Below are 24,772 nucleotides of genomic sequence, written 5' to 3' on the forward strand. Positions count from 1 at the left end.
CAGTCTAGCCTACATGGTAAGCTCCAGGCCAGGGAGAGACCCTAGACAGTGTCTGAGAGGAACGACACCTGAGGCTGCTGTCCGGCTGCCACATACACATGCACATGTGCAAAATCCTCCCCCCTCCCACACTGTCTATGCACTTATGTATATAAGACAGAAAGAAAAAAAGAATGAAGGAAGGAAAAGGAAAAGAAAGGAAAGAAAAAGAAAGGAAAGGAAAGAAAAAAAGAAAAGAGAGCCAGAACCCCTGCCAAGGCCTAGTCAGGATCGACCTGCCCTTGGGCTCTCCACTTCCATTTGCGCGCACACCATCCCCTGTAACTCGCCCAGTCATATGGCTTGGCTAACACAGTCTCTGACTTCTGGGGAACTGGGCAAAGGCTGCCCTCCCAGCGGCGATGGAAGTCATGGGCCCAGGTGAGTCCAGGTTCAGCTCACCCTTCTCAGCCTTACACTCACCCTGAGCAGGCCCCCCCACCCCCTCCTCCCCGCCGCATTCCACCCGCTTCCGACAAGACTCTCGCGATCCCCACTGGAAACCACTTTGGAATACATGAGGGTGACTTACCCTTGTTCCTGCTGAGTTGGGGGGAAGGCGGAGGAACTGGCCTGCAAGTTTTTAAGAAATAGCTTTGCCCTCTCAAAGTAAAACAAAACAAACAACGGCCAAGCCGAAAAGAGAGGCCTGGAACAAATGCTAAACAAGGTGGGGTGCAGGACAAAAGTGCTGTGTTTTTAATGTGCAACACAAAGATTGCTGCTCTCTGGGGTACAGGTAGTGTTTGGGGAAAGGCTGAAGACAGCGTCAGGGAGCCCCCAACTCCCCACTGCTCAGCAGGAGCACTTGGTGAATAGGGATGGGAAACCCCAAGCAGCCTTAGGAGGGGTCTCAGAGCACCTGGGGGGCGAAAAGGGAAGAAGGAAAAGGTCCCCAAGGCAGAGCTCTGTCTCAGAGCACATGGGTGGAGCCCAGCAGGGAGTCAGAGTGAGGGGGCATTTCAATACATCTGGGGGGCGGCCTGAGCTAATGGGTGAGGGGCTCAAAGATCCCGAGGGACCCTCGAGATGAAAGGGGAATGTCTTAGCATGGGGGTGGGGGGGTGGAGAGCAAAGTGGGAAATGTACAGAGGGTATCTCGGAGCAGTGGGTCAAAGGAGAGGCATTGTCTGAGGGTAAGCGGTATTTTCTTGGGACACAGTGGGGCTCTTAAGGTACAAGAAGCTTCGAGCCTGGAGGGAAGTGTCTGGGATGTATAGAAGTGCCTGGGACACCAAAGGGTTCATGGAGATGACTGGGGCCAAAGGGTTTGGCGTCCATAAATGTGTCTGGGGCCCAAGAGCCTCGTTTCCGGGGCACAGGGCTTTTAGGGCTCATGGAGATGTCTGAGACACAGGAGTCTGGAGTCCATACAGGGGTCTGGGGCACAGGCACAAGAGTCTGGGGTGAAGTTGTCTGGGACACAATGTTCTGGTATCCATGAAGGTATCTGGAACACAAGGCTCTGGCGTCCACAGAGGCATCTGGGGCACAGGTGTCTGGGGTGCATGGAGGTGTCTGTGGCCCCACGATCTGGTGTCCTTGGAAGTGTCTGGGGCACAGGAGTCTGTGGAGTGCATGCAGGCGTCTTAGGCACAAGGCTTTGGCGTCTATAGGGGGGTCTGGGGCACAGGGCTCTGGAGTCCATGTAAGCGTCTGGGGCTCAAGAGTCTGGGGTGCGTAGAGGTGTCTGGGGCCCAAGGGTCTTGTGCCCTTGGAGGTGTCTGGGGTGCACGGAGGAGTGTGGGGCGCCGGGGGCCTGGGCAGCGCGCATGGGGGCCCGCGCTCAGGCGGCCTTGCACTCGCTCTCCCGCCTCCGCTTCCTGCGCTCCGCGTGCTCCTGCGCCTGGCGCGCCCAGGCCTCAGGGCCGCTGGTGCCCACGACGCAGCAGGCGAGCCTGCGGCCCGCGTTGCCGTTCTCCACGCTGGCCTGGTTGCCACCGCGGCCCAGGTCGTCCTCGCCGGCGTGGACCACCACGGCGCGGCCCACGATGGAGTGCGGGCCGGCCAGCGAGGCGGCCAGGCCGCTGCGGTACTTCCAGAGGCGGCCGTCGCGCACGGCGAAGTTGCCGAAGTCGCCGGGGTGCTGCGGGTGCGGCACGGCCCGCGGGTTGTAGTGGGGCCCGGTGGACTCGCAGCCCCGGCTCAGGTCCCCGAATTGGTGCACGTGGATGGCGTGGCTGGAGACGTTCGGCTTGGCCGGGAACCCCTCCAGGTCGAAGAAGGCCTCGAGCCTGGCGCCCGCTGCGAGCTGCCGGAAGAGCACCAGGCCGGTGACCCGCGGCTGCTCGGCGGCCAGCGTGCTGGACGGCTGCACCCGGCACACGGCGTGCAGCGCCTCGCCGGGGCCGTCGGCCTCCCGCCGCTGCCGCGTCATCTCCTGCCACATCTCCAGCACCTTGGCGTGCATGTCGCGGATCTGCTCTGCCAGATGGGAGCTGGGCTGTGCCAGGTCCGGGCTGGGCTCCGTGGCATCCAGGAGGTCCAAGGTGTCAGAGCCCTGGGTCATCGGAAGCAAGCAGCAGTACAGCAAGGCCAGCATGGCTGTGGTCCACCACCTACGGGGTGCCCCCAGGCACATGGGGTGGGGGGGGTTAAAAAAGAAAACTTGGTCATTTGAAATATCCTATCTCAAGGGCCCGGTCAGAGTCACACTCAACTTTCCAGCCCCCATGGATTGTTGGGCACATGGTTTTCCAGGACTTTCTGAGTGCCAGGCGCGAGCTTAGGTGCTGTGCTCGCAAATGGAGAGCAGTCTTACCTCAAGAACCTCAGCGATCTGAAAGGCACACGATGGTGGCCTTCTCGAGGCCTTTTCCCTAATCCATAGCTCTGGGGAGGGGTCCCAGGGCCATGCAAGGGGATCTCTTGTCCCTGCAGTTACCTCCCTTGCCACCCTCCCAGGCTGACACACTCTTCCTCCATCCTCCTGGCAGCCAGACTGGAGACCCGCCGACTCTGCCTCCTTAGTCTTTGCTGCCCTCTGTCTGACCTACTGGTAGCCAGTTTTCTCCCACACCCAGCAAACTTGGGGCTTAGGAGCCATAGCTCAGTGTTGTTCCTGGCTAGACCCAGACCAGGCGACAGGCGTCTCATATGATTGTTAAATGAGGACATACAGGTAAGGCATAGACAGGTAGGTCATCAAGACATTCCAACACATTCAGTCCTATGACTGAAGTTGGAGCCTTGTATTGAATAGAATTTAAGAGGTCATGGCCATCTTGCTAGGGAAACCCTGTGTACAGATAGAAAAACCATTTAATGCACCACATAAATGTGTATCATTCTTATGTGTTAATTAAAAAATAAGTTTCATCCAGGTGTGGTGGTGCATGTCTTTAATCCCAGCACTTGGGAGGCAGAGGTAGGAAGATTGCTGTAGTTTGAAGCTACCCTAAGACTACAGAGTGAGTTCCAGGTCAGCCTGGGCTAGAGTGAGATTCTACCTTGAAAACCCAAAAAATAATAAATAAATAAATGAAAATAAGCCCAATCTGGGTGTGGTGGCACATGCTTTTTTTTTTAATTTTTATTTTTATTAACATTTTCCATGATTATAAAATATATCCCATGGTAATTCCCTCCCTCCCCTGGCACATGCTTTTAATCCCAGAACTCAGGGGCTGAGATAGAAAGATCACTGTAAATTCAAGGCCAGCCTAAAACTACAGTGTGTTCCAGGTCAGCCTGGGCTAGAGTGAGACCCTACCTCGAAAACCCAATAGCAATGATAATTTCAAGTGTTAACATGAGAAAGGATGAGGGCTGGCCTTTGGGAGTTGGAGAAAACTGGGCAGAGGCATTGGGCAGACAGAGACACGGGGACTCACAGATAGACACAGCCTAGTTAGTGGGGACATTGCAGAAATCCAAGGCAGAGCTGATGGCAGCTGTTATCAGGTGGAGGTTGCAAATAGAGAGAAGGGTGTGGGTTTGATAGCATTGGCAAAAGGGAAGAAGGAAGGGAGAAGGAGTAGTTGCCAATGGCTGAGGTGCCCAGCAGAGGAGAATGAGTGGCTACATGATGGTACCAGGCCCAGGAGGAAGTGCGGGAGCATGTAGGGAGCAGGAGAAGGTTGGCATGACTGCAGAAGCTCAGTTCTGGCACTTGGAAGAGGCCCGAAGGGTGGCTCAGTGTTGACTGCACGTCAGATTCTGTTTTTTTAAACCAAGATGTCTGGCCAGACCCCAGCCAAGAGATGCTATTTCAGGGGCTTGTTTGGCTCTTGATTGCTGTTGTTTTGTTTTAACTATTAGCATGTGTATATGTGTGCATATGTGTCTGTGTGTGTGTGCAAGTGAACATGCATGTGCACTTGTGTGTGTTCTGGTGTGTGGGCAAGGATGTCTTCTTCAATCACTCTCTACCTGCCTTTTTGAGACTGAACCTAGAGCTCACTGATTCAGCCCTAAGGATCTACCTCCTCTCCAGCACTGGGATTATAGGCTCACTCCACCACACCTTGCTTTTACATGGGTGCTAAGGCTCGAACTCCGGTCTTTATGGTTGGACCACTTGTACTTCAAGCACTTTACCCACTGAGCCATCTCCCCAGCCCTGAGCTTTTTTTTTTTTTTTTTTTTTTTTTTTAACAAGAGCTCAATGCTGCAGGTGCCAAGTAAGGGATTATGGGATCAGGTATAGATTTCAACCTCAACTGCAACATAGGTAGTGAACCCACATATTTGTGGACAGTTGGTTCCAGGACCTTCAAAGGATTTTAAAGTCCCCAGTGTAAAACAGCAAAGCATTTGCACAGAACCTGCTCAGACCTTCCCTCCTGTGGACTTGGAGTCATGTCTGAATATCTTACTGCATTTACCCATGTAAATGCTATGTACATACTCCTTGCATTGTTTAGAGAATAATGACAAGAAACAAGGGTCTGCACATATTCCTTACTAATAAAAAAGAAAGGGGCATTTTGTTTGTTTTGGCTTTGTAGTTCCTATCCGAGAGTGGCTGGCTGCACAGGTGCAGAACCCAAGGACACACGGACGGTGACTGGACTGTGACTTCAGAGGACTCCTGACTCTTAGCCTCTGCTTCCTTGCCTGTAAAATAAGTCGTGCCACAGAGTACTATGGTGAGGATTAAGGGAGATATTTATAAACCAGATACTTTCGCATTTAAAAACCCTGCCCTAAGGGATTAATGATGCTTCCAAAGAGCTAGTCTGAAGGTTAACTGTGCTTTCAGGGGCCTTCCACAACCGCAGAGTAGGTGCCATTTAAAATGCAAACTCCACATTGAAGTATGATTCTATGCATAGCCATTATAACTAGGCATTTTAGTATGGTGATTACAATAATGCATCCCAGGAATCTAAAGCCTGACTACCATTTCCTCTCTAAGCTTACCTGCCATTGTCATTTCAGAGTTATTGTTAGAAACAGACTAAATGCTGGGCTGCAAACTGTAGGTTCCTCTCAGAGCCTCAGTTTCCTCATTTGCAAATAAGGGAAGTTGTACTTGCCTTAGGCACTTGCTGCCAGGCTTAAAAGAGACAACTTGGGGCTGGAGAGATGACTTAGTAGTTAAGGTGCTTGCCTGCAATGACTAACAACCCACGTTCCATTCCCTAGTACCCTATAAAGCCAGACGCACAAAGTGGCACATGCATCTGAAATTTGTTTGCAGTGGCTCGAGGCCTTGGTGCACCTATTCTTTCTTTAAAAAAATAAATAAATTAGAATTACTCTTACCTGGGTCTGGAGAGATGGCTCAGTAAGAGTGCTTGCTGCCCAAGCACAAGGACATAAATTTGAGTTCCAGCACTCACATAAAAAGCCAGGGCTAGAGAGATGGCTTAGTAGTTAAGGCATTTGCCTGCGAAGTCCAAGGACCCAGGTTGATTCCCCAGGACTCACATAAGCCAGGTTCACAAGGGTGCGCATGCATCTGGAGTTTGCTTGCAGTGGCTAGAGGCCCTGGCACACCAATTCTCTATCTATCTACCTCTTTCTCTCTCTCAAAAGAAATAAATAATTTTACAAAACAAACCCAGTGGGCGTGGTAGCACATGCCTTTAATCCCAGCAGAGGGAGGAGGATTGCTGTGAGTTCAAGACAACCCTGAGACTATATAGTGAATTCCAGGTCAGTGGGTACTAAAGTGAGACCCTATATCACAAACAAACAAACAAACAAACAAACAGGAGTGGCAGCAGGACAGCGGTTCCTCACTGGCCAAAATCTCAAAGAGAAAGAATGACAGAGGAGGACACTTAATGACTTCCTTTGGCCTCCTCGCACATTTGCTCATAGATGTACATGAACCACACACACATACCTGCTAACACGTATTAAACATGCATGCCAGGTGCTGTTACAAGCCCTTGGCATGCATTTGTATGTTTCATCCTGGCAAGCACCCTACGACATGGATACCATCCTTTTCCTTGCAGGAAACTGAGGCTCAGAGGTGATTGCCTCTCTCAAGGTGGCATACTCACTTGGATAGATGAAAACAGGAATGTGGAAGTGTGTGGTCTGCTCTGAGCTCCAAGTGCTGGCTTTGGACTGCATACCTGCCCTCCCCCCCTCCCCCCAGGCTCTCAGCACAGACCCCTGTAGGGGGCACGCACTCAGCAAGCACAAGACAACTCATAGCTGTCCATCAGAGAGAAGCTGCTGATGGGGCCTCACCAGAGCATCCACTGGGAGCTGCTGCCCAGGCCCTGGAAGCAGGAGGATCCTGGAAAAGGCTGCAAGCACTAAGCCAGGCAGAGCAAGGGAGACACCGAGAAAGTGACTTCTAAGGACTTGCCTTTGACGTGCCCAACGTGGCACTGTTTCTAAAGCCTCAGAGAGTGGGGAGGGCATCAGGGGGGCACCCTGTGCACACGGTCTCGAGCTCTCCCTGGATGAGGACCACTCGGGAGTGCCCTGAGCCCATGGTATGTCAGTTCTCCCTTCAAAGCACAGAGCAAAAATTGACTGGGGGATATGTTGGTGGACTTTCTCAGCAATGCTTGGATAAAAATGAACATCTTATGAAGACTTGTCTCTTAAATTAAAAAAAAATACTTTAAAGAACACAGTTTGTAACTCTCAAGTAAACCTTGACTCCTTGTTTCTTAGGCCTCTGCCCCTGAGTTTATTTTCACCCATCAACCACCTATTGAAGAAGTCTTGCTGGGAGCCAAGCTGACCAGACCCTGGGATCGGTGCCCTTCCTGAGCAGGTGGCTCTTTACAAGTCTTTCCGTCGATCCAACACCCAGGCTGTGCAGCATCCAGAGGCAGCCTTCATCATGTGAGATTTCTAGCCCCCAAGTCCTCTTGGCTGTCCATTGACAGACCAAAGATTTAAACAGCTTCTTTCTCCTCACTGCCTTCCCCTCCTCCCCGCCAAAACTTCAATCCCCACTTTGAGCAGCTAGGCCTGTCATTAATGGTGTTTTTCTCCCGAGAACATAATTGAGCCCTTTCCCACAAGTGCCTGCTGCCCTGGCCCGGCTTCCAACCCTTTATATGAACGCTCGGAGAAGACAGAAATGAGGCTCAACTTGTCACGCACCTGTCCAGCTCTCCTGAGGGGGCTTTTCTTCCTGCAAACTGGGGAGCAGCACCCAGCTGCAGAGGCCTCAGGAACAGCCCGAGGGGCTATCTCTTCCTTCTGAGCTGCCTTGGCTGTTTGTGAGTAGCAGCGAGGCCGGCCCCGGGGAGTGGTCAGCAAGAAAGAAGAAGGTCATTGGACTGGTTGAGAGAGGAAAAGCGAGCCTGGCGTCCCTTGGGATACAATTGCCTCACCTCCTCTCCTCCTTCCCCTCCGCCTCCTCCCCTGCCCCCACATTCCTCATCCCTTCCCACCGCTGGGTTTCCTTGCCAAGTATGACTTTGGTGACCTCCCTGGTTTGTGCAGACGCAGTCAGTGACCTTCAAAACACAGCAGGGGAGCAAAAATGAGAAAGGAAACAGCCTGTTTGGAAAGGTGTACAATGGCCTGTATTGAGAGTCACTTTATTCCCCCCTGACGTTGTGCTGGATGCTGGTGAACGTTTGTGGCAGACGTGGGCACCTGGTCGCTGAGAGTGACGCTTGCTCCCAAACTGTGCAGAGACATCTTAGAGAAACGGGTGGCAGGTGTGGCAAAGATTATGCACTTGGAAGCACAGTCCCAAGTTTGCCACTCCCTAACCGTGTGCCTCTCCTGGACCACAGCGCCTCTCTTTTTGTCTCTTTCTCGGCACCTGTGAAACACATGGGCCAGGGATGTGAGCAACTCCCTACCGTCACCATGAGAAGCAAAAGGGACAGTCACCGTGAACCCAGTGCCTGGCTCCCATAAGGACAATAGTATGTAAAATAATGACAGTAACAGTGACACCATGACTACAGAGGAGCCTTCTTTCCCTTCCCTCCTTCCTTCTGAGACAGTCTCATGTGGCCCAGGCTGACCTCCACCTCAATATGTGGCGGAAGATGAAGGCCTTGAACTCTCGACTCTCCTGTCTCTGCGTCGCAAGTGTCGGATTGCAGGCCTGCGCTACCATGCCGGGGTAGGAAGGCTGGGGATTGACTTCACAACTCCCTGTGTGCTAGGCAAGCACTCCACCAACTGAGCTATGCCCCAACCCGGAGGAGCCCTTTAACGGGGTGCATGCCTGGGGGATCCATGAGCCTTTCCCTCTGGGATCCTTATTTCATTTGCCTCCATGAACTCTTCTTCGTGATAGCAACTCTTTCCAGAAATAGCAGGCTCTCTTTCCCAGAAAAGCCCCCATGGGAAAAGACAGCTTGCATCTGCCTGTGTTCCTTCAACAAACGTTTATTGGGTGTCTGCTCCCTGCCAGCCATCATGCTGTGTACCAGAGACTGAAAGCTGTGTGAGCTCATGTCCTTTGGGGTTCACCTCTGAGGAGAGACACAGCAACGTTAACAGTGTGGTTAGTGCCAGCCCAAGCCCTGGTAGTAGGAGGCACGGGCAATAACTGGACCTCTGGGGCTGCACCCCAAGCTCAGACCTAACTGCTGAGAGAGCCTTCTAGAACTACTCTTTGTTTGTTTTTTTTATTACGCTGATGGCTCTGCTGGACACAACCAGGTTTGAAAACCACTGCTCAGCAGAAAGGACTCAAAAGAAAAGGCCTTTGTCCAGGGCAACCATTCTGGAAGGTGAGACTGGACTTCCCAGGGCTCAGAGGCCCAGAGCCTCTGTCTTGCATCCATCCTCGGGGAACCTGCAGCCCCGCATTCTGATGACAGGTGTGGTTCTCCTCCACTAACTAACCAGTCCAGAAGGCCAGGCGCCACCCACCACCCACACTCACCCTGCCACAGCCTGGCTTCTCACCGGGAATCTTTCAGTCATTTATTTCAATGCTCATCTCCATTCAATTCTTGAAATGATTATTGTGTAACCTCATAGCTACTGTTTATCTTCACTGAACCTACATTTCTTTGGGACCCAAGAAAGCCTTCCTCTAGTCTGGGATTCTAGGACTGGTGTAAAGTCTTGATTCACTTTTTTTTTTTTTTTGGTTTTTCAAGGTAGGGTCTCACGTTGGTCCAGGCTGACCTGGAATTAACTACGTAGTGTCAGGGTGGTCTCGAACTCACAGTGATCCTCCTACCTCTGCCTCCCGAGTGCTAGGCTTAAAGGTGTGTGCCACCACACCTGGCTCACTTTCTTTTTTGAAATACATTCTAAGGGAAATTTGCCCTTTTCCCTTGTCCCATCCTTTAAGCAGATAGCCCTCTTCCTTGGGATGGCAAAGTCTCCTTCTGAGGAGACACGATGCGCTTAGCCCAGCAAATGAGGTTGGTTTCAGCTGTCACTGCAAAGTTATGCTCTTGACTTGGGCATGGTCAGCCGTGGGTCAGGGTCGATCCGTTCAGACAGTGACATTTGCTGGGACAGTGGAGGGTTGCATCTCATCTTTCCCAGTGGACTTCAAACGAGAGGGCCAGGCTGGGATGCTGTAGCCATGTCACCACCATCTGAAAGAGAAGCTTCACTGGCCAAAAGTGAGAGTGGCATTAGTATACAGGCATAAACAAGTATTGAGAGAGCAGTTTGGTGAGCATAATATATTCATTTAACCCGACCACAGTAGTAGTTTCCCCCTTAGGGCTCATGACTTTCCCCAACCGTGGGCTTTTGACTAGGGTTTCAGTATCAGGTGTGAATTCCCTCACCTGGAGGGGGCCTCAAGTGGAAGAGGTGGTGGAAAGAATATAAGAGCCAATGGAAAGGGAGGAATGCTTACAGTCCTGTCTTCCAGACGCAAAGTGGTTGTGGTATTCGTGACCTCACAGTGGCTGATACTACCTACATAAGACCTGCTTAACAGGAGAGAAAACATGATGACATCAAAATAGGAGACTAGCTGGAAAGAAGAAAGGGCTCAGTGGGGAAGGGATCAGGGAGAGGGAAAAGGACAGGTGGTGGGAGGGGGTTATGATCATAGTATATTGTGTAGATGTGTGAAAGTTGTCAATAAAATGATTTTTTAAAAATTTTATTTATTTATTTATTTATTTATTTATTTATTTATTTATTTGAGAACGACAGACACAGAGAGAAAGACAGATAGAGGGAGAGAGAGAGAATGGGCGCGCCAGGGCTTCCAGCCTCTGCAAACGAACTCCAGACGCGTGCGCCCCCTTGTGCATCTGGCTAACGTGGGACCTGGGGAACCGAGCCTCGAACCGGGGTCCTTAGGCTTCACAGGCAAGCGCTTAACCGCTAGGCCATCTCTCCAGCCCAAAATGATTTTTTTTAAAGAAGTGGAAAGAAAGTAGAGCAAAGTGTGGGCTTGGTGGCATTGTGGGAGCCCCTGGCTGTGCCTGAGACTCAGTTGTCATTACGTGGGTCGGTGCGTTCTCGTTTGGATTGAGTTACTTGGGTTGGGTTTTCGGGACTTGCAAAGGCACACTTTATCAGCACTTTCTTACAGGGCTGCTCACTTAATGTCTGCAATAATTTTGTAGGGTGGATACTAATTCATCCACTGTGTAAGTAAGAACATACGATCCAGAAAACAAGAAACAAGGAAATGAAACAAGGAATTGATACGGTCAAAGTGGCAGAACTTTTAAAAAAAATGACAAAAACAAGGTGTAAAATCAGAAATTGGTCCTGGTGATCTGGCCTGTAATCTCTGCTACTCGGGAAGCTCACAAGAGAATTGTAATTCCAAGCTAGTTTGTGTTAGTGAGAACCTGCACACACACACACACACACACACACACACACACACACACACACAAATAAGTAAAAGTATTGGGAGGTAGTTCAGTGGTAGTGTGACTGCCTAGCATATACAAGGCCCTGGGTTCAATCCCTAATATTAGGAGGGAAAAGATAAACTCAGAACCTGTCTCCTTAATTATTTCACTTTATTACCACTAGCCTAATGTGGTGAGGAAAGAAAAGTTAGCAACAGGTGACAAGCAAGAGTCAATGTTGCGGTTATCTCTATAATACTAGTGACTGCTTTGCAAAGGAGGCCTGAACCATTGGCCTCTTACTCTTTTCACATCTGTTAATGTATAAATACACCAGAAGACCAAGTACTCATTGTTGACAATATCAAGAAATGCATTTGAGGGCTGGAGAGATGGCTTAGCGGTTAAGTGCTTGCCTGTGAAGCCTAAGGACCCCGGTTCGAGGCTCGTTTCCCCAGGACCCACGTTAGCCAGATGCACAAGGGGGTGCATGCATCTGGAGTTCGTTTGCAGTGGCTGGAGGCCCTGGCGCACTCATTCCCTCTCTATCTGTCTCTTTCTCTCCCTCTCTCTCTCTCTGTCACTTTCAAATAAATAAATAAAAAATGAACAAAAAATATTAAAAAAAAAAAAAAAGAAATGCATTTGATTGGGCTGGAGAGATGGCTTAGCAGTTAAGCGCTTGCCTGTGAAGCCTAAGGACCCCGGTTTGAGTCTCGATTCCCCAGGACCCACGTTAGCCAGATGCACAAGGGGGCGCTCGTGTCTGGAGTTCATTTTCAGTGGCTGGAGGCCCTGGCGTGCCCATTCTCTCTCTCTCTCTCTCTGCCTCTTTCTCTCTGTCTGTCACTCTCAAATAAATAAGTAAGAATAAACAAAAAAAATTTTAAAAAAGAAATGCATTTGAAAGTATTCTTCCTACCCACGTAGCAGAGCTCCCTGTTGGAGAATTTTGAACTTTTCTGCATGGGTACCAGTTGCAAATAGCTTCTTTTTCACTGTGCTCAGGAAACTGGTGGAGCTGAATTTCACAACACAAATAGAGTGGCCCCCAAAACTTTAAAAGCAACAATGACCACAGATTAGCTCTCCCCCAAAGCCAGGTCTTATGTGATAGCACTTTTTCTCAGACACACCGAGGAAACTTCAGGTGTTTCTTGCCTGGAGTTTTCCCAGTATCCCTCTGGAGAGTAGAAGTGGCACCGAAGGACTGGAGAGATGGCTCAACAGTTAAAGTCAATTGCTTGCAACGTCTATAGGCCAGGGTTCAATTCCCCAGTACCCCCGTGAAGCCTGTGCACAGAAGTAAACCCAGAGATTGGCCTGGTTGTTCCTTGATTCTGACATTTTGTCTAACGACATCTGGGTAGTATAGGAAAAAGCAGATCCTCACTGGAATGATGGGAAGGAAGGAAGAAGGTCATTCTTATGAAGAGAAGTGAAATAGTCACAGGCGATTTACTTGTCCCTTGCCATTCATGTGAAGGGTGCTCCTCTTGGTGAGGAAGAGATCGCGTTCCCAGGGCATGTTACAGTCTAGCATGTACCCCTCCCTTCACATATGAGCATGGGGGAAGGATGGCCCATGGCCGGGTATAAAAGACATGTCTTTTCTGACCAGAAAGGCAGTGTATGTAGAATATATCTCCAGGAAACAGCAGAGTAAAATCCAGCCAACTGACTCTTCCTTAACTTCCTCCCCAGACCTGTGAGAAAACTCAGCACTTTGCCACTTGAAATCAATATTACAGAATAGGAGCTTACAAACATAACCTATTTTGTGTTGCTTTCCTCAAAATAGTTGCATGTTACGCTCTGCCTGAGAAAAGAGAGACCTTATTTGGCTATCATGTTTCATATTCATTTAGTGAGCATTTATTGGTCCCTTCAGCTATAGTTATGCATCTTCCTGCTGCTTCCTCCTGCAGAAACTGAGACTTGCTTTCCCAAAACCCCTTTCAACAGTGATCACGTGACCCAGTTATAACTAATGTTGTAACATACCTTGGTGTGACTTCAGGAAAATCTTTTTTTTTTTTAGGTAGGATCTTGCTCTATCTAGCCCAGGCTGACCTGGGATTCACTATATAGTCTCACACTATCCTCAAACTCATAGGGATCCTCCTACCTCAACCTCCCAAGTGCTAGGATCAAAGGAGTGTGCCACCATGCCAGGCACGAAAATCTTTTACTTATTTTATGAAGGGGACAGAAATGGCTGCTGCCTTCCCTTTCCTCTGCCTAAAATGTGGCTGCGGTGCTTGGCAATGCCTGAGCTACCTTGGGACCATGGACTAACAAGGCTGAGAACATAAGATGATGCACAAGGTGGTTGAAGGGAGAAAAAGCTTGACAGAACTTAGGTTCTCAAAGACCTCACAGAGAGCACCTTAACCAGCAGCAGCCCAGCCCGAGACCTCTTGTAAGAAGAGGGGTAAGCCTTGGTGCATTTTGCTGTAATAGGTTTCTATTACTTGCAGTCGAATTCACATGTAACATGCAATTATATGTCAGACTCCGCACTGTGTGCTGTGACTGGGAAGAGAGAAAAGCCGCAGTGTTACTTCAATGGCTCAGAGTCTATTTGGAGAGGCCTCTGTCTGAGAGTTCACAGTGTCATTCTCCTATTTTGTAGGTGGGAACAAAAGCCCATGGAAGTTAACTCACTTGTCCAGCATCATTCCACCTAGGTGACCAGGAAGGACTTGAACTTGAGCCATCAGACAGAGAACCTTCAACATTGCTCAGTTCCAAAGTTCTACTGTCCATCTTTTCATTCCCCTGTGGACCCCTAAAGCTCGCTTTTTAATTTCTCCATGGGAAAGAAGTATTCTTCCCAACTGAAAGCCAGCTTGGCACAGTCCATTGCCTTTGGTCCTTGACAACAGGCAGAAGGTGGGCAGAAAGCTGCCGGGGGCTAGCCCACTGCATGTGCGTTGCTGTGCCAAGGGACTGGGCTCCAAGGACAGAGGTAAGAGGGCATTCTCTGGGCCTGGGGTTATGGGGAACTGTGCTGGAAGGAAGCCCAAAGGAAAGTCAGACCTCTGACTCAGTCACTGCTTTAGAAAAGTGACTGGGAAGTTGATGTGCTGACAGAATTTAAAAAGCCTCAACTGGGCATGGTGGTCCACACCTTTAATCCCAGAACTCAAAAGGTAGAGGAAGGAGGATTGCTGTGAGTTTGTGGCCGGCCTGAGACTACATAGTAAATTCCAGGTCAACCTGGGCTAGAGTGAGGCCCTATGTTGGGAGGGAAAAAAGCCTAAACTCCAAGGCCCAGGGAAGCAGCCAAGTGTCTCAGAACATAAGTCCAAAGGCAGGATTTTTTTAAAAAAAAAAATTTATGTATTTATTTATTTACTTATGAGAGAGAAAGAGAGAGAGAGAATGGATGCACCTGGGCCTCTAGCCACTGTAAACAAACTCCAGTCACATGTGCTACCTTGTGCCTCTGGTTTACATGGGTCCTGGGGAATTGAATCTGGGTCCTTAGGCTTTGTAGGCAAGTGTCTTAACCACTAAGCCATCTCTTCAGCCTGGTTTTGTCCATTCTTAATCGATGAGTCCCAGATGAACCCCAAAGCACCAGCACCCATCAAGTCTAGTCAGAGAGGAAAGTCTTAGGGACAGAAGCATCCAAAAAATGAGGAGATTCTGTGTTACAGCTCTAAGGGTTTAAACTGAGTTTCTTTTTACATAATTTTGGAGCAATTGTAACAAGCATCTAAAGTCTTCATGGCTGGGCATGACTCTTTTCCCTTCCTGGGCAAAGCAGAAGGAAGACCACAGGACCTTAAAACATCTTCCTCCTCACAGTAAGATCTACTAGGAGCTGCTGGTGATCCTCACCAGTGATCAGCCCATGTCCCATCACAAAGCATCTGTCCATGTTAACAGGAGAGCTCTTCAAGCTGGTCTTCCTCCACCAATGTTACAGAAAAGCACAGATTTAAGGTTGGGGAGATGACTTAGCAGTTAAAGAGGCTTGCTTGCAAAAGCTGTTGGCCCAGGTTCAATTCCCCAATACCCACATAAAGCCAGATGCACAATATGATGTATGCATCTGGGGTTTGTTTGCAGTGGTAAGAAGCCCTAGCATGCCCATTCTCTTATTCTCTCTCTCTTCTTTCTCCTTCTCCCTCTATCCCTCACTATGAAAGTAAATTTAAAACAAAATACAGGGAGCTAGGAGCTGATGAGTTTGTTCAGCAATTAAGCACACTTGCCACTTCAGCCTGAGACCTAAAAGGGCCTGAGACTGCCCAAGTTTACTTCCCCAGCACCCAGGTAAAAAGCTGAGTCTGGCTATGCATGTTTGTAATTGAAGTCCTATGGGGAGTAGAAACCCAAGAATTGCTGGGGCTAGAAAGCTGGCTTAGTGGTTACAGCGCTTGCCTGCAAAGCCAAAGGACCTTGGTTTGATTCCCCAGTACCCACATAAGCCAGATGCACAAGTTGGTGGCACATGCATATGGAGTTCGTTTGCAGTGGCTGGAAGCCCTGGCACACCCATTCTCTCTCTCTCTCTCTCTCTCTCTCTCTCTCTCTCTCTCTCTCTCTCTGCTTCTTTCCCTTTCTCAAATAAATGAATAATTTTTTTTAAAATATATAAAAGTAAAACAATAGCTCTAGATTGAGGGAGAGACTATCTCAAGGAACTAGGCAGATGAGCAATAGAGGCCTTGGCACACATGCAGACAGAGTGCACACATCTACACACACATGCATGACACATCACACACCACCACATTACATATAACCTACCTACACACAGAAACAAAAGAAAACAAGACCCAGGAATTTCTCATTGACCTATTTCCATGAACAAACCAAAGCAGAGCAGATGGCATCTAACTATGGTCCCCACTGCCTTGTTTCATCTAACTGTGGTCCCCACTGCTTTATTTCACTTATAGAACATTCTTCTGCTTGGGTACCACTGATGGGAACAAACTTATCCTTTCATTCCTGAGCATATATTTGTTATGAACAAACACAGATTTGCACTCACTTTAAAAATATACTCATAGGGAGAAAACTGCCACAACAAGAAGAAAATGCAAATGCTAGACGTTCTCATCCTCAGCGCTAGGGAAGCCAAAGAGAACCTAAACTTTCACCACCACAGGAGTTAAAACCTCAAGTAGTGGAGCTGGAAAAGATGGCTTAGCAATTAAGGCATCTGCCTGTAAAGCATTAGGACCTAGTTTCAGTTTTCCTGTACCCATGTAGATGCACAGTGTGGAACATGCATCTGGAATTCATTTGCAGTGGCTGGAGGCCCTGGCACACCCATTCTCTTTCTCTTTCTCTCTCCCTCCGTCCCTCTCTCTTTCTCTCAAATAAATAAAGAAATAAAACTCAAATAGTGAAATAGCAGACTGACAAACATTATGTAATAAGTGAAGTGGGCTAGGTATATAACTACTCTTAATTATCTTTAAACCCATAACCTTCTTATCTGCTCTTTTTTTTCTTCCCATTGTAACAGAGGTATTGACTTGAAGAATATTTCCTTTATGAGAATAATAGCAGAAAAAACCAGCAAAAAAAAAAGGCAGCTGAACCATCCTGTGATTGGACAGCAAAGCAAGACCTACCTATTTAACTATTTGTGCCTATAAGAGAGACATGATCAGCATAAAGATGGATTGGCAATAAAAGAATGAAAACTGCTTTAGCATGTAAACAGCAAGCTTCAATATCAGTCAAAATAGGCACTAAGACAAAAACTACTACTGGGACTGCAGACATGGTCAGAGCACTTGCCTCTAAAGTCTAAGGACCAGAATTAAATTCTCCACTACCCATGTAAGCCAGATGCACAAGGTGGCATATACGTCTGGAGTTCACTTGCAGTGGCTAGAGGTCCTGGCACACACATTCTCTTTCTCTCTCCCTCCCTTCCTTCATCACTCCCTCTTTCTCCCTCTCTCTCTCCCATAAATAAATAAATAAGATATTTTTGAAAAGACTACCATTGTAGTCCCAACTGAGCATCTCAAAATGAGCAAAGTATATGAATCAAGAGGACAAGACGAGACTAAATTCTATAGACCCAATGACAGAGTTTCAGAACATATTGAATAAAGCCAATGAAACTACAGACAGATGGGCTGGAGAGATTGCTCAGTGGTTAGGGTGCTTGCGTGCAAGCCTAACCACCCTGATTTGATTCCCCAGTGCCCATGTAAAACCATATACACCATGTGGAACATGTATCTGGGGTTTGTTTACAGCAGCTGGAGGCCCTGGCACACCCATTGATTCTCTCTCTCTTGCTCTCTCCTTCTACTTGAAAATAAGTAATATATAAAGAGATCTTTAGAAAAAGAAAGTATTAAAAAACTAAAGGCTGAAAAAATTCCCAATCATAATTTGACATTTTAACTATATCTCTTCATTGATTCGTAGGGAAAAAAAAAACACAAAACAACTAGCCAGAATATAGACAGTCAGAGCAACCTTATCAGTCTACATGGATAAATCATTTATTCTCAGTTTTTGCAGAGTAAATAGTCTTTTCAAGTTTACATGGAATGCTTATCAGAGTAGATCCTATCCTAGGCCAAAAAATAAATTTCACTAAATTTCAGCGGTCCAGGCTTTGCACTGTATGTTATCTGATTGCAATGAAGCTAAGATAGAAATCAATAAGCTGTCTAGAAAATGCCTAAATATATAGAAATTAAAACATGTACTTCTGTAGAAGAAACCACAGGGAAATTTAAAAATATCCTTAACAAAATAAAAATGAAGATCAAAACTTGAGAAGAAAACACAACCTTAGGTGCTTATACTACATATAAGAAGTAGAAAACTTAAATATTAAGGAGCAATAAATAAATAAGAACAGACATCAGATGTTAAGTTGACGAAAAGAAGCCATACAGAATATAAATCAGTGGTTCAGAAAGTAGAAAAACAATGTAGAAAAATGTAAAATCCCACAGTAGATTCTTTATGAAGCTGAATAAAATTGATAAAGGTCAAGCAAGGCTAATCAAAAATGAGAGAGAAAATTGAAATTGCCAATATGAGGAATGAAGAAAGACATATTATTTTATATCCTATGGCTATTAAAAGATGAGCAAAGGTGGTGAACAGGTTCTTTTTTTACTGACAAAGTCAATCACTGAAATGAAATGGAGAAACTTAGCAAAATTTATACAAGGATAATAGATCATTTAAATGGTCCTATACATTTTTTAAAATATTTTTTTCATTTATGTTTTATTTATTTGAGAGCAACAGACAGAGAGAGAGAAAGAGGCAAATAGATAGAGAGAGAGGACGGGTGCACCAGGGCCTCCAGCGACTGCAAATGAACTCCAGACATGTGTGCCCCCTTGTGCATCTGGCTAACGTGGGACCTGGGGAATCAAGCCTCGAACCAGGATCCTTAGGCTTCAGGCAAGCGCTTAACCACTAAGCCATCTCTCCGGCCCATATATATATTTGTTTTAATCAGTTTTGTAATATCAAAGACTACTTCCCATAAGAAAAGTATAGGTCCGGGTGGGTTGGCTGGCAAAGTCTATGAAATGCTTAAAATAGATGTATGAGAAAGGCAGCACAAGTTTATGTATACTCTTCCAGCAAACAGAGAATAAGAGATCTTTTTTTTATGCTTACACCCCCCCAAATGAAGAGTCTGACAGATCAATATCTATCATAAACATACAGAGAGTACTCTCAAATGAAATTTTTACAAAATTAATCCAGAAAATCTGGAATATGGAAAATTTGCCATGACCAAATAATATCTCAGAAATGCAAGGGAGTTTTGACATTTCCAAAGCAGTTTACATCATTTTCCATGCAAAGTGAATCCAGGGGGGAATTACATGACCATCTTGATAGATGTAGAAAAGGCAGGTGACAAAATTCACCCCTGTTGTGATTTAATAAAAACAAAAAAAACACTTGCTGGGCTTAGGCAAACTTCCTCAATTTGACTAAAAGCAGCTATGAAAATCTTACAATTAACAGAGCCTTGATGAAGCATTACTAAATGTTTCCCAATTAAGACTGAAAATCAGGCAAGGATATCTGCTTTCCCCACATCTATTTACTACTGTTCTAGAAGTCCTAGCTGATGCAATAAGGACAAAAATGTAATAAAAAGCATGAATATCGAGGGCAGGTAAGCCTGTGCAAACATCATGTCTACATAGAAAATTATTATAGCAAAATTCTACCTCAACAAACAAACAAACAAAAAACCCCACTTCATTTTTTATTCAGAAACTCTTTATTCTCCATCCACCTTTCCATTTTGTCAGCGGAATAATGGCTCATGACCCCAGACCAGTCCTCAGTGGCTGGCTGTGCACTCCAGTCTGCATTAGGGAACTGCTGGAGAGGTATAGAAGACACCTGCTTGCCTGTTGACCATCTGCCACCTCAGGCTGGACAGCCATGATCTTGGGAGCTGTCTTGGTTCACCTGCCCTGGAACTCCTGGAACTCTTGGAACTCCTTCTTACTCACACACAGCCTTTTTTTTTTTTTTTTTTTTTCCCAAGGTAGGGTCTCACTCTAGCTCAGGCTGACCTGGATTTCACTCTGTATTCTCAGGGTGGCCTTGAACTCATGGCGATCTTCCTACCTCTGCCTCTTGAGTGCTGGGGTTAATAGCGTGTGCCACCATGCCTGGCATACACAGCCTTTTCAGCAACAATTTGACTTTCCTACTCAAGCTTTTCTGGATCTCTGTAGGAGAAGAACTCAGGCATGACCTCCCATGGATACTGGCATGGTCCATTCAACCTGGAACTCACCTTGCTTACACACAGCCTTTTAGTAGCAGCTTGACCACCCTTCCCCCAGCTCTTCCCAATCTCTTTAGAAGCAGAACTCAGGGGCTGGAGAGATGGCTTAGCAGCTAAGTCACCTGCCTGTAAAGCCAAAGGACCCAGGTTTAATTTCCCCAGACCCACGTAAGCCAGCTGCACTAGATGGTGCATGTGTCTGGAATTTGCAGTGGCTGGAGGTTCTGGTGTGCCCATTCTCTCTTACTCTCTGACTCTTCCTCTCTTCCCCACCCCTCTCTCAAATAAATAAGTAAAATATTTGGAAAAAAAATAAATAGAACTCAGGCTGGAGATATGGGTTACCTGCAAAGCCAAAGGACCTTGGTTTGATTCCCCAGCACCCATGTAAGCCAGATGCACAAGGTGCCATATGTGGCTGGTGGTCAGCGTGGGATCAGTCACCACCAGAAGACACAATCCCAGAAGGCTGCCTGGATCTTGGTGGTGAAGGTCCCAGGAGTGAAGTGGCCAGCTGTGGGAGTGGCTCCAGTGGCAAAGGTGAACTCCAACGTGGCATGCTGGCCGGTGTTCCTGGAGATGCGACACCGACCTCAGCCAGCTGCCAGAAGAAGCTTTGCCCATGGCCTCTTCAGACGTATGACGTGCCCCACCATTCTTCCATGTGTAGATGTACTGTCCCATCTGGAAATCCACTCAGGTGGATTCCTGCTCTAAGAAATTGGAGAACACCTTCCTCCTTTATTTGCAGGACAACCAGGGCTCCCGATACTGTGTGAAAGTTTCTCTTTAAGTGAGTTAAGAACAATGCTCTATGCTCTATGAACCCCTCCCTCAGTAGCTCAGAATGTGAAAATTCAAAAAATATTTTTTATCAAAGGTTACTTTATTTTGTTTTTAAATTTTGTTTATTTGAGTATTTAAGAGGGGTGGGGAGAGGCAGATATATAGAGAGAATGGGCGCCCCAGGGTCCTTAGCCCTTGCAAACAAACTCCAGATGCATGCGTCACCCTGTGCATCTGGCTTACGTGGGTCCTGGGGAATCAAGTATGGGTCCTCTGGCTTTGCAGACAAGCCCCTTAACCACTAAGCCATCTCTCCAGCCCTCCAAGAATATTTTAAAAACACTACATAAGCTGAGTGTGGTGGCATGATGGTGTGGCTCATGCCTTTAATCCCAGCACTCAGGAGGCAGAGGTAGATGGATCACTGTGAGTTTGAGGGCAGCCTGAGGCTACTTAGTGAGTTCCAGATCAACTTGTGCTATAGCAAAATTCTACCTCAAAAAATAAACAAACAAACAAACAAAAACCCACTTCATAAATAGGAGACTTTAACAAGGTCATAAGATTTAAAGGCACTAAATAAAAATCCATTGCATTCTATCTACTATCACCAAACAATTGAAAATGAAATAATTACCATTTCTGATAACACCAAAAGAATAAAATGTTGATTAATAGATTAAGGAAAATACTTAAAGACTTCAATATATAAAATGTATAAACAGTACAAAAATAAAATGTTCTGGCATACCAAATAAATAGAAAGGCATGTCATGTTCAAAGATGCAAAGATTTGGTATTGTTAAAATGTTATCTTCACTTAATGTCATCCTATCATAATTTCAGCAGATTTTGTTCAGAAATTTAAAATGTGCTTCTGTAAGGAATGTGGGGAAGTAAGGAACCTAGAATTGCTAAAACAATTTTGAAGCACATGTGCACAGCTGACTTGATGACTTCAAAGTCTTATAAAAACTTTAGTAGTGAAGTCTGAGGATTCGCATAGCAACAGACACAGAAAAACAAAGAGATTTAAAAATAGATCTACATATAAATGTTCAACTGACTTTTGATAAAAGTGTCAAGGTAATGCAAAAGAACACAGTAAGATAGTGTGGCGGCTTAAATACAAAATGTCCCCCCCTCCCCCAGAATCAACGTGTTTGAATACTTAGCCCCCAGCTGGTGGCGCTGTTCTGAAAGGTTGTGGAATCTTTAGGAGGTGGAGCCTTGAAGGAGGAAATGAGTCAAATGAGGCCTTGAGGTTTTACAGTCCAGCCCTGCTTGCCATTCTCTCTCTCTCTCTCTCCCTCTCTCCTACTTGCTCCCGGCTGAGTTGTAGGTAAGACACAGGTTATCTGCTCCTGGCATGCCCCTCCCCGCCCACCCGTTCCCATGATGAAATTACCCTGACATAAATCCCTTTCCTTCCTTCACATGCTTCTGGTCTGGTATTTTGTCCCGGAAATGAGAAAATAATTGAGGGCTGGAGAGATGGTTTAGTGGTTAAGTGCTTGCCTGTGAAGCCTAAGGACACCGGTTCGAGGCCTGATTCCCCAGGACCCATGTAAGCCAGATGCACAAGGTGGTGCATGCATCTGGAGTTCGTTTGCAGTGGCTGGAGGCCCTGATGTGCCCATTCTCTCTCTCTGCCTCATTCTTTCTCTGTCTATTGCTCTCAAACAAATAAATAAATAAAATAAATAAAAGAAAACTGATACAGATAGTCATTGCAAAACAGTGGAACAACTGTGGAAGTAACATGAACTTCGGACCTTTATCTCACAACTTACACAAGATGTTTTTTTTCAAAATGGATCATAAGCCTATGGGTAAATACTCCTTACTCTACAAGGAATAATTGGGCTTCATCACAAGGAAAAATGCTCGTCCTTTAAGAGATACCCTTGAGCAACTGAAAAGACCAACTGCTGAGACAAAATATTCTTGTTATATTTTTTCTTGAGTGCATGTGTAATGTGGTGTGTAGTGGTGTGTGTGTGTGTGTGTGTGTGTGTGTGTGTGTATGTGTACACGTTTGTAGCCCACACAGTTACCTGGGGATGGTTTTTCAGCGTCCTGTTCTGTCAATCTTCTACCTGGTCTTGTGTTTGAGCTGCAGGCTCCATTTTAGAGTTTATAAGGCTACATCCATTCTGGGGTCTTTGCTACCCTATGAGTTTGAGGTTACATATGAACATGGCCATACCCAGCTACTTTATGTGGGATCTGGAGATTTGAACTCAGGCAGCCTCAGGCCTGCATGTGTGCAGGAATCACATCCAATTGCTAAGCCATCTCTCCAGCCCCCAAATATTGTTATACACATTCTTTCCAAGGTCTTATATCTAGGATATAGAAAAACTCATATCTCAATAGGAGGAAAGAAAACTCAACTTGAAAAGTGGATCAATGAATTTAACCCATGGTTCACAAAAAAGGTATATAAATGACCAGCGGGCTGGAGAGATGACTTAGCAGTTAAAACACTTGCCTGCAATGCCTAGAGACCCAGGTTTGATTCTCCAGTATCCCCCTAAGCCAGATGCACAAGGTGGTGCATGCATCTGGAGTTCATTGGCAGTGGCTAGGGCCCTGGTGTGTCCATTCTTTCTCTTTCTTTCTGTCTGTCTGATTTCTCTATCTCTCTGCCTCTCTCATCTCTCTCTCTTTCTCAAATAAGTAAATATATAAATGAAATTTAAAATGGCCAGTGTAATTTTTGTCTTGAGAAAGAGTTTCATGGAAACCAGGACGGCTTCAAAGTCTTTATATTGCTGAGGCTGGCCAGGAACTCCTGATCCTCCTGCCTCTACCTACCACGTGCTGGGATTGCAGGTGTGAACCACGATGCCTGGCTCTGATATGCATCTATTGATCATCGGCAAATGCAAAACCAAACCACAGTTTATTATCACCATACATCTCTTTGTCTGGCTAAAACTAAAAAGGCTGAGAGTGTCAATGTTGGCAAGGATGAAAAGTCAGTAGTAATTTGAAACATCACTCCTGGCATGGGAAATGCTCTAACAATTTGAAACAGCCTTCAGAAGTTTCTTACAAGTTTCTGTGATCCATATGATCTTTCTTTTCATTCCTAGGAAGTAAAAGCATATGTCATAGACCTATACATAAGTATGCATAAAAGAATTACAGCTTGACTGGGCCCAGGCAAGGTGGTATGTACCTATAACCTCAGTGCTCAGGAGGCTGAAGTGATAGGCTTATGAGTTTCAGACTGGCCTAAGGCACATCAAGAGACCCTGTCTCAGGTCAAGAGAAATGGCTCAGCAGGGAAAGGCACTCGCTAGCAAAGCCTGATGGCCTCGGTTTGATTCCCCAGTACCCACACAAAGCACAAAGTGGCACATGCATCTGGAGGTCTTTACAGTGACAAGAGGCCCTGGCATGCCTATTTCCTTTCCCTCTCATTCATATTCTTTCTCTCTCTCCTTGCAAATAAATAAATAAAAATATATTTTTAAAGTGACTCTGTCTCAAAACAATAATAATAACTCTACCAGAAAATATCACAAATATCCAAGAGCAGGCGAGCAGACCAGTGACGGATGTTGTGTTCTAGTAATGGAACAACCAGAAGCAAGTTGGGGTAGAGAGCTGGCACCCGGAGTACTGGGGGTGTGTCTTGGCAATAGCACACAATAGTATGTGATGTGATTTCACTTGTGTGAAGTTCTAGAATGAGCAACCTTGCCTATTGCTCAAGACGGAACAATGGCCTCCTTGGATGGAGATGGGGCAGGGGTGTGGTGTGTGTGTGTGTGTGTGTGTGTGTGTGTGTGTGCCTGACTCTGTGTATGTGTGTTATCTTGAGCTGAAAATGGCAAGAGAAATGTGGTCATGGTCTACATTTTGAATGTAGGATGCTTCTCCAAGTCTTTCCATGCTAGAGATCATGTATGTCACTGATTATAGATTATATCTCAAAGAATCTACAAAGCAAGGACAGCTTGCAAGCGTGAGCAGCCTAGGAAGA

At 46.5% G+C, this 24,772-nt stretch overlaps 1 protein-coding gene across 1 annotated transcript; it reads right to left on the minus strand.

Annotated features, from left to right (window-relative positions):
• Positions 1-715: 715 nt before the first annotated feature.
• Sod3 (superoxide dismutase 3) lies at positions 716-7,748 on the minus strand. Its single transcript, XM_045161643.1, has 2 exons — positions 7,564-7,748; positions 716-2,597 (listed from the first exon to the last, which is right to left on the minus strand). Exon 2 carries the CDS (start codon positions 2,579-2,581, stop codon positions 1,826-1,828), a length of 756 nt encoding a protein of 251 aa, XP_045017578.1. The 5' UTR covers positions 2,582-2,597; positions 7,564-7,748; the 3' UTR covers positions 716-1,825.
• Between the last annotated feature and the right edge of the window lie 17,024 nt (positions 7,749-24,772).

Source organism: Jaculus jaculus, chromosome 11, assembly GCF_020740685.1.
Source record: "Jaculus jaculus isolate mJacJac1 chromosome 11, mJacJac1.mat.Y.cur, whole genome shotgun sequence".
NCBI classification, from domain to species: Eukaryota; Metazoa; Chordata; class Mammalia; order Rodentia; family Dipodidae; genus Jaculus; species Jaculus jaculus.

What these genes read in the sequence shown, in the direction of transcription:
- Sod3 (XM_045161643.1), bottom strand. Translation starts at nt 2,581, where the DNA reads ATGCTGGCCTTGCTGTACTGCTGCTTGCTTCCGATGACCCAGGGCTCT.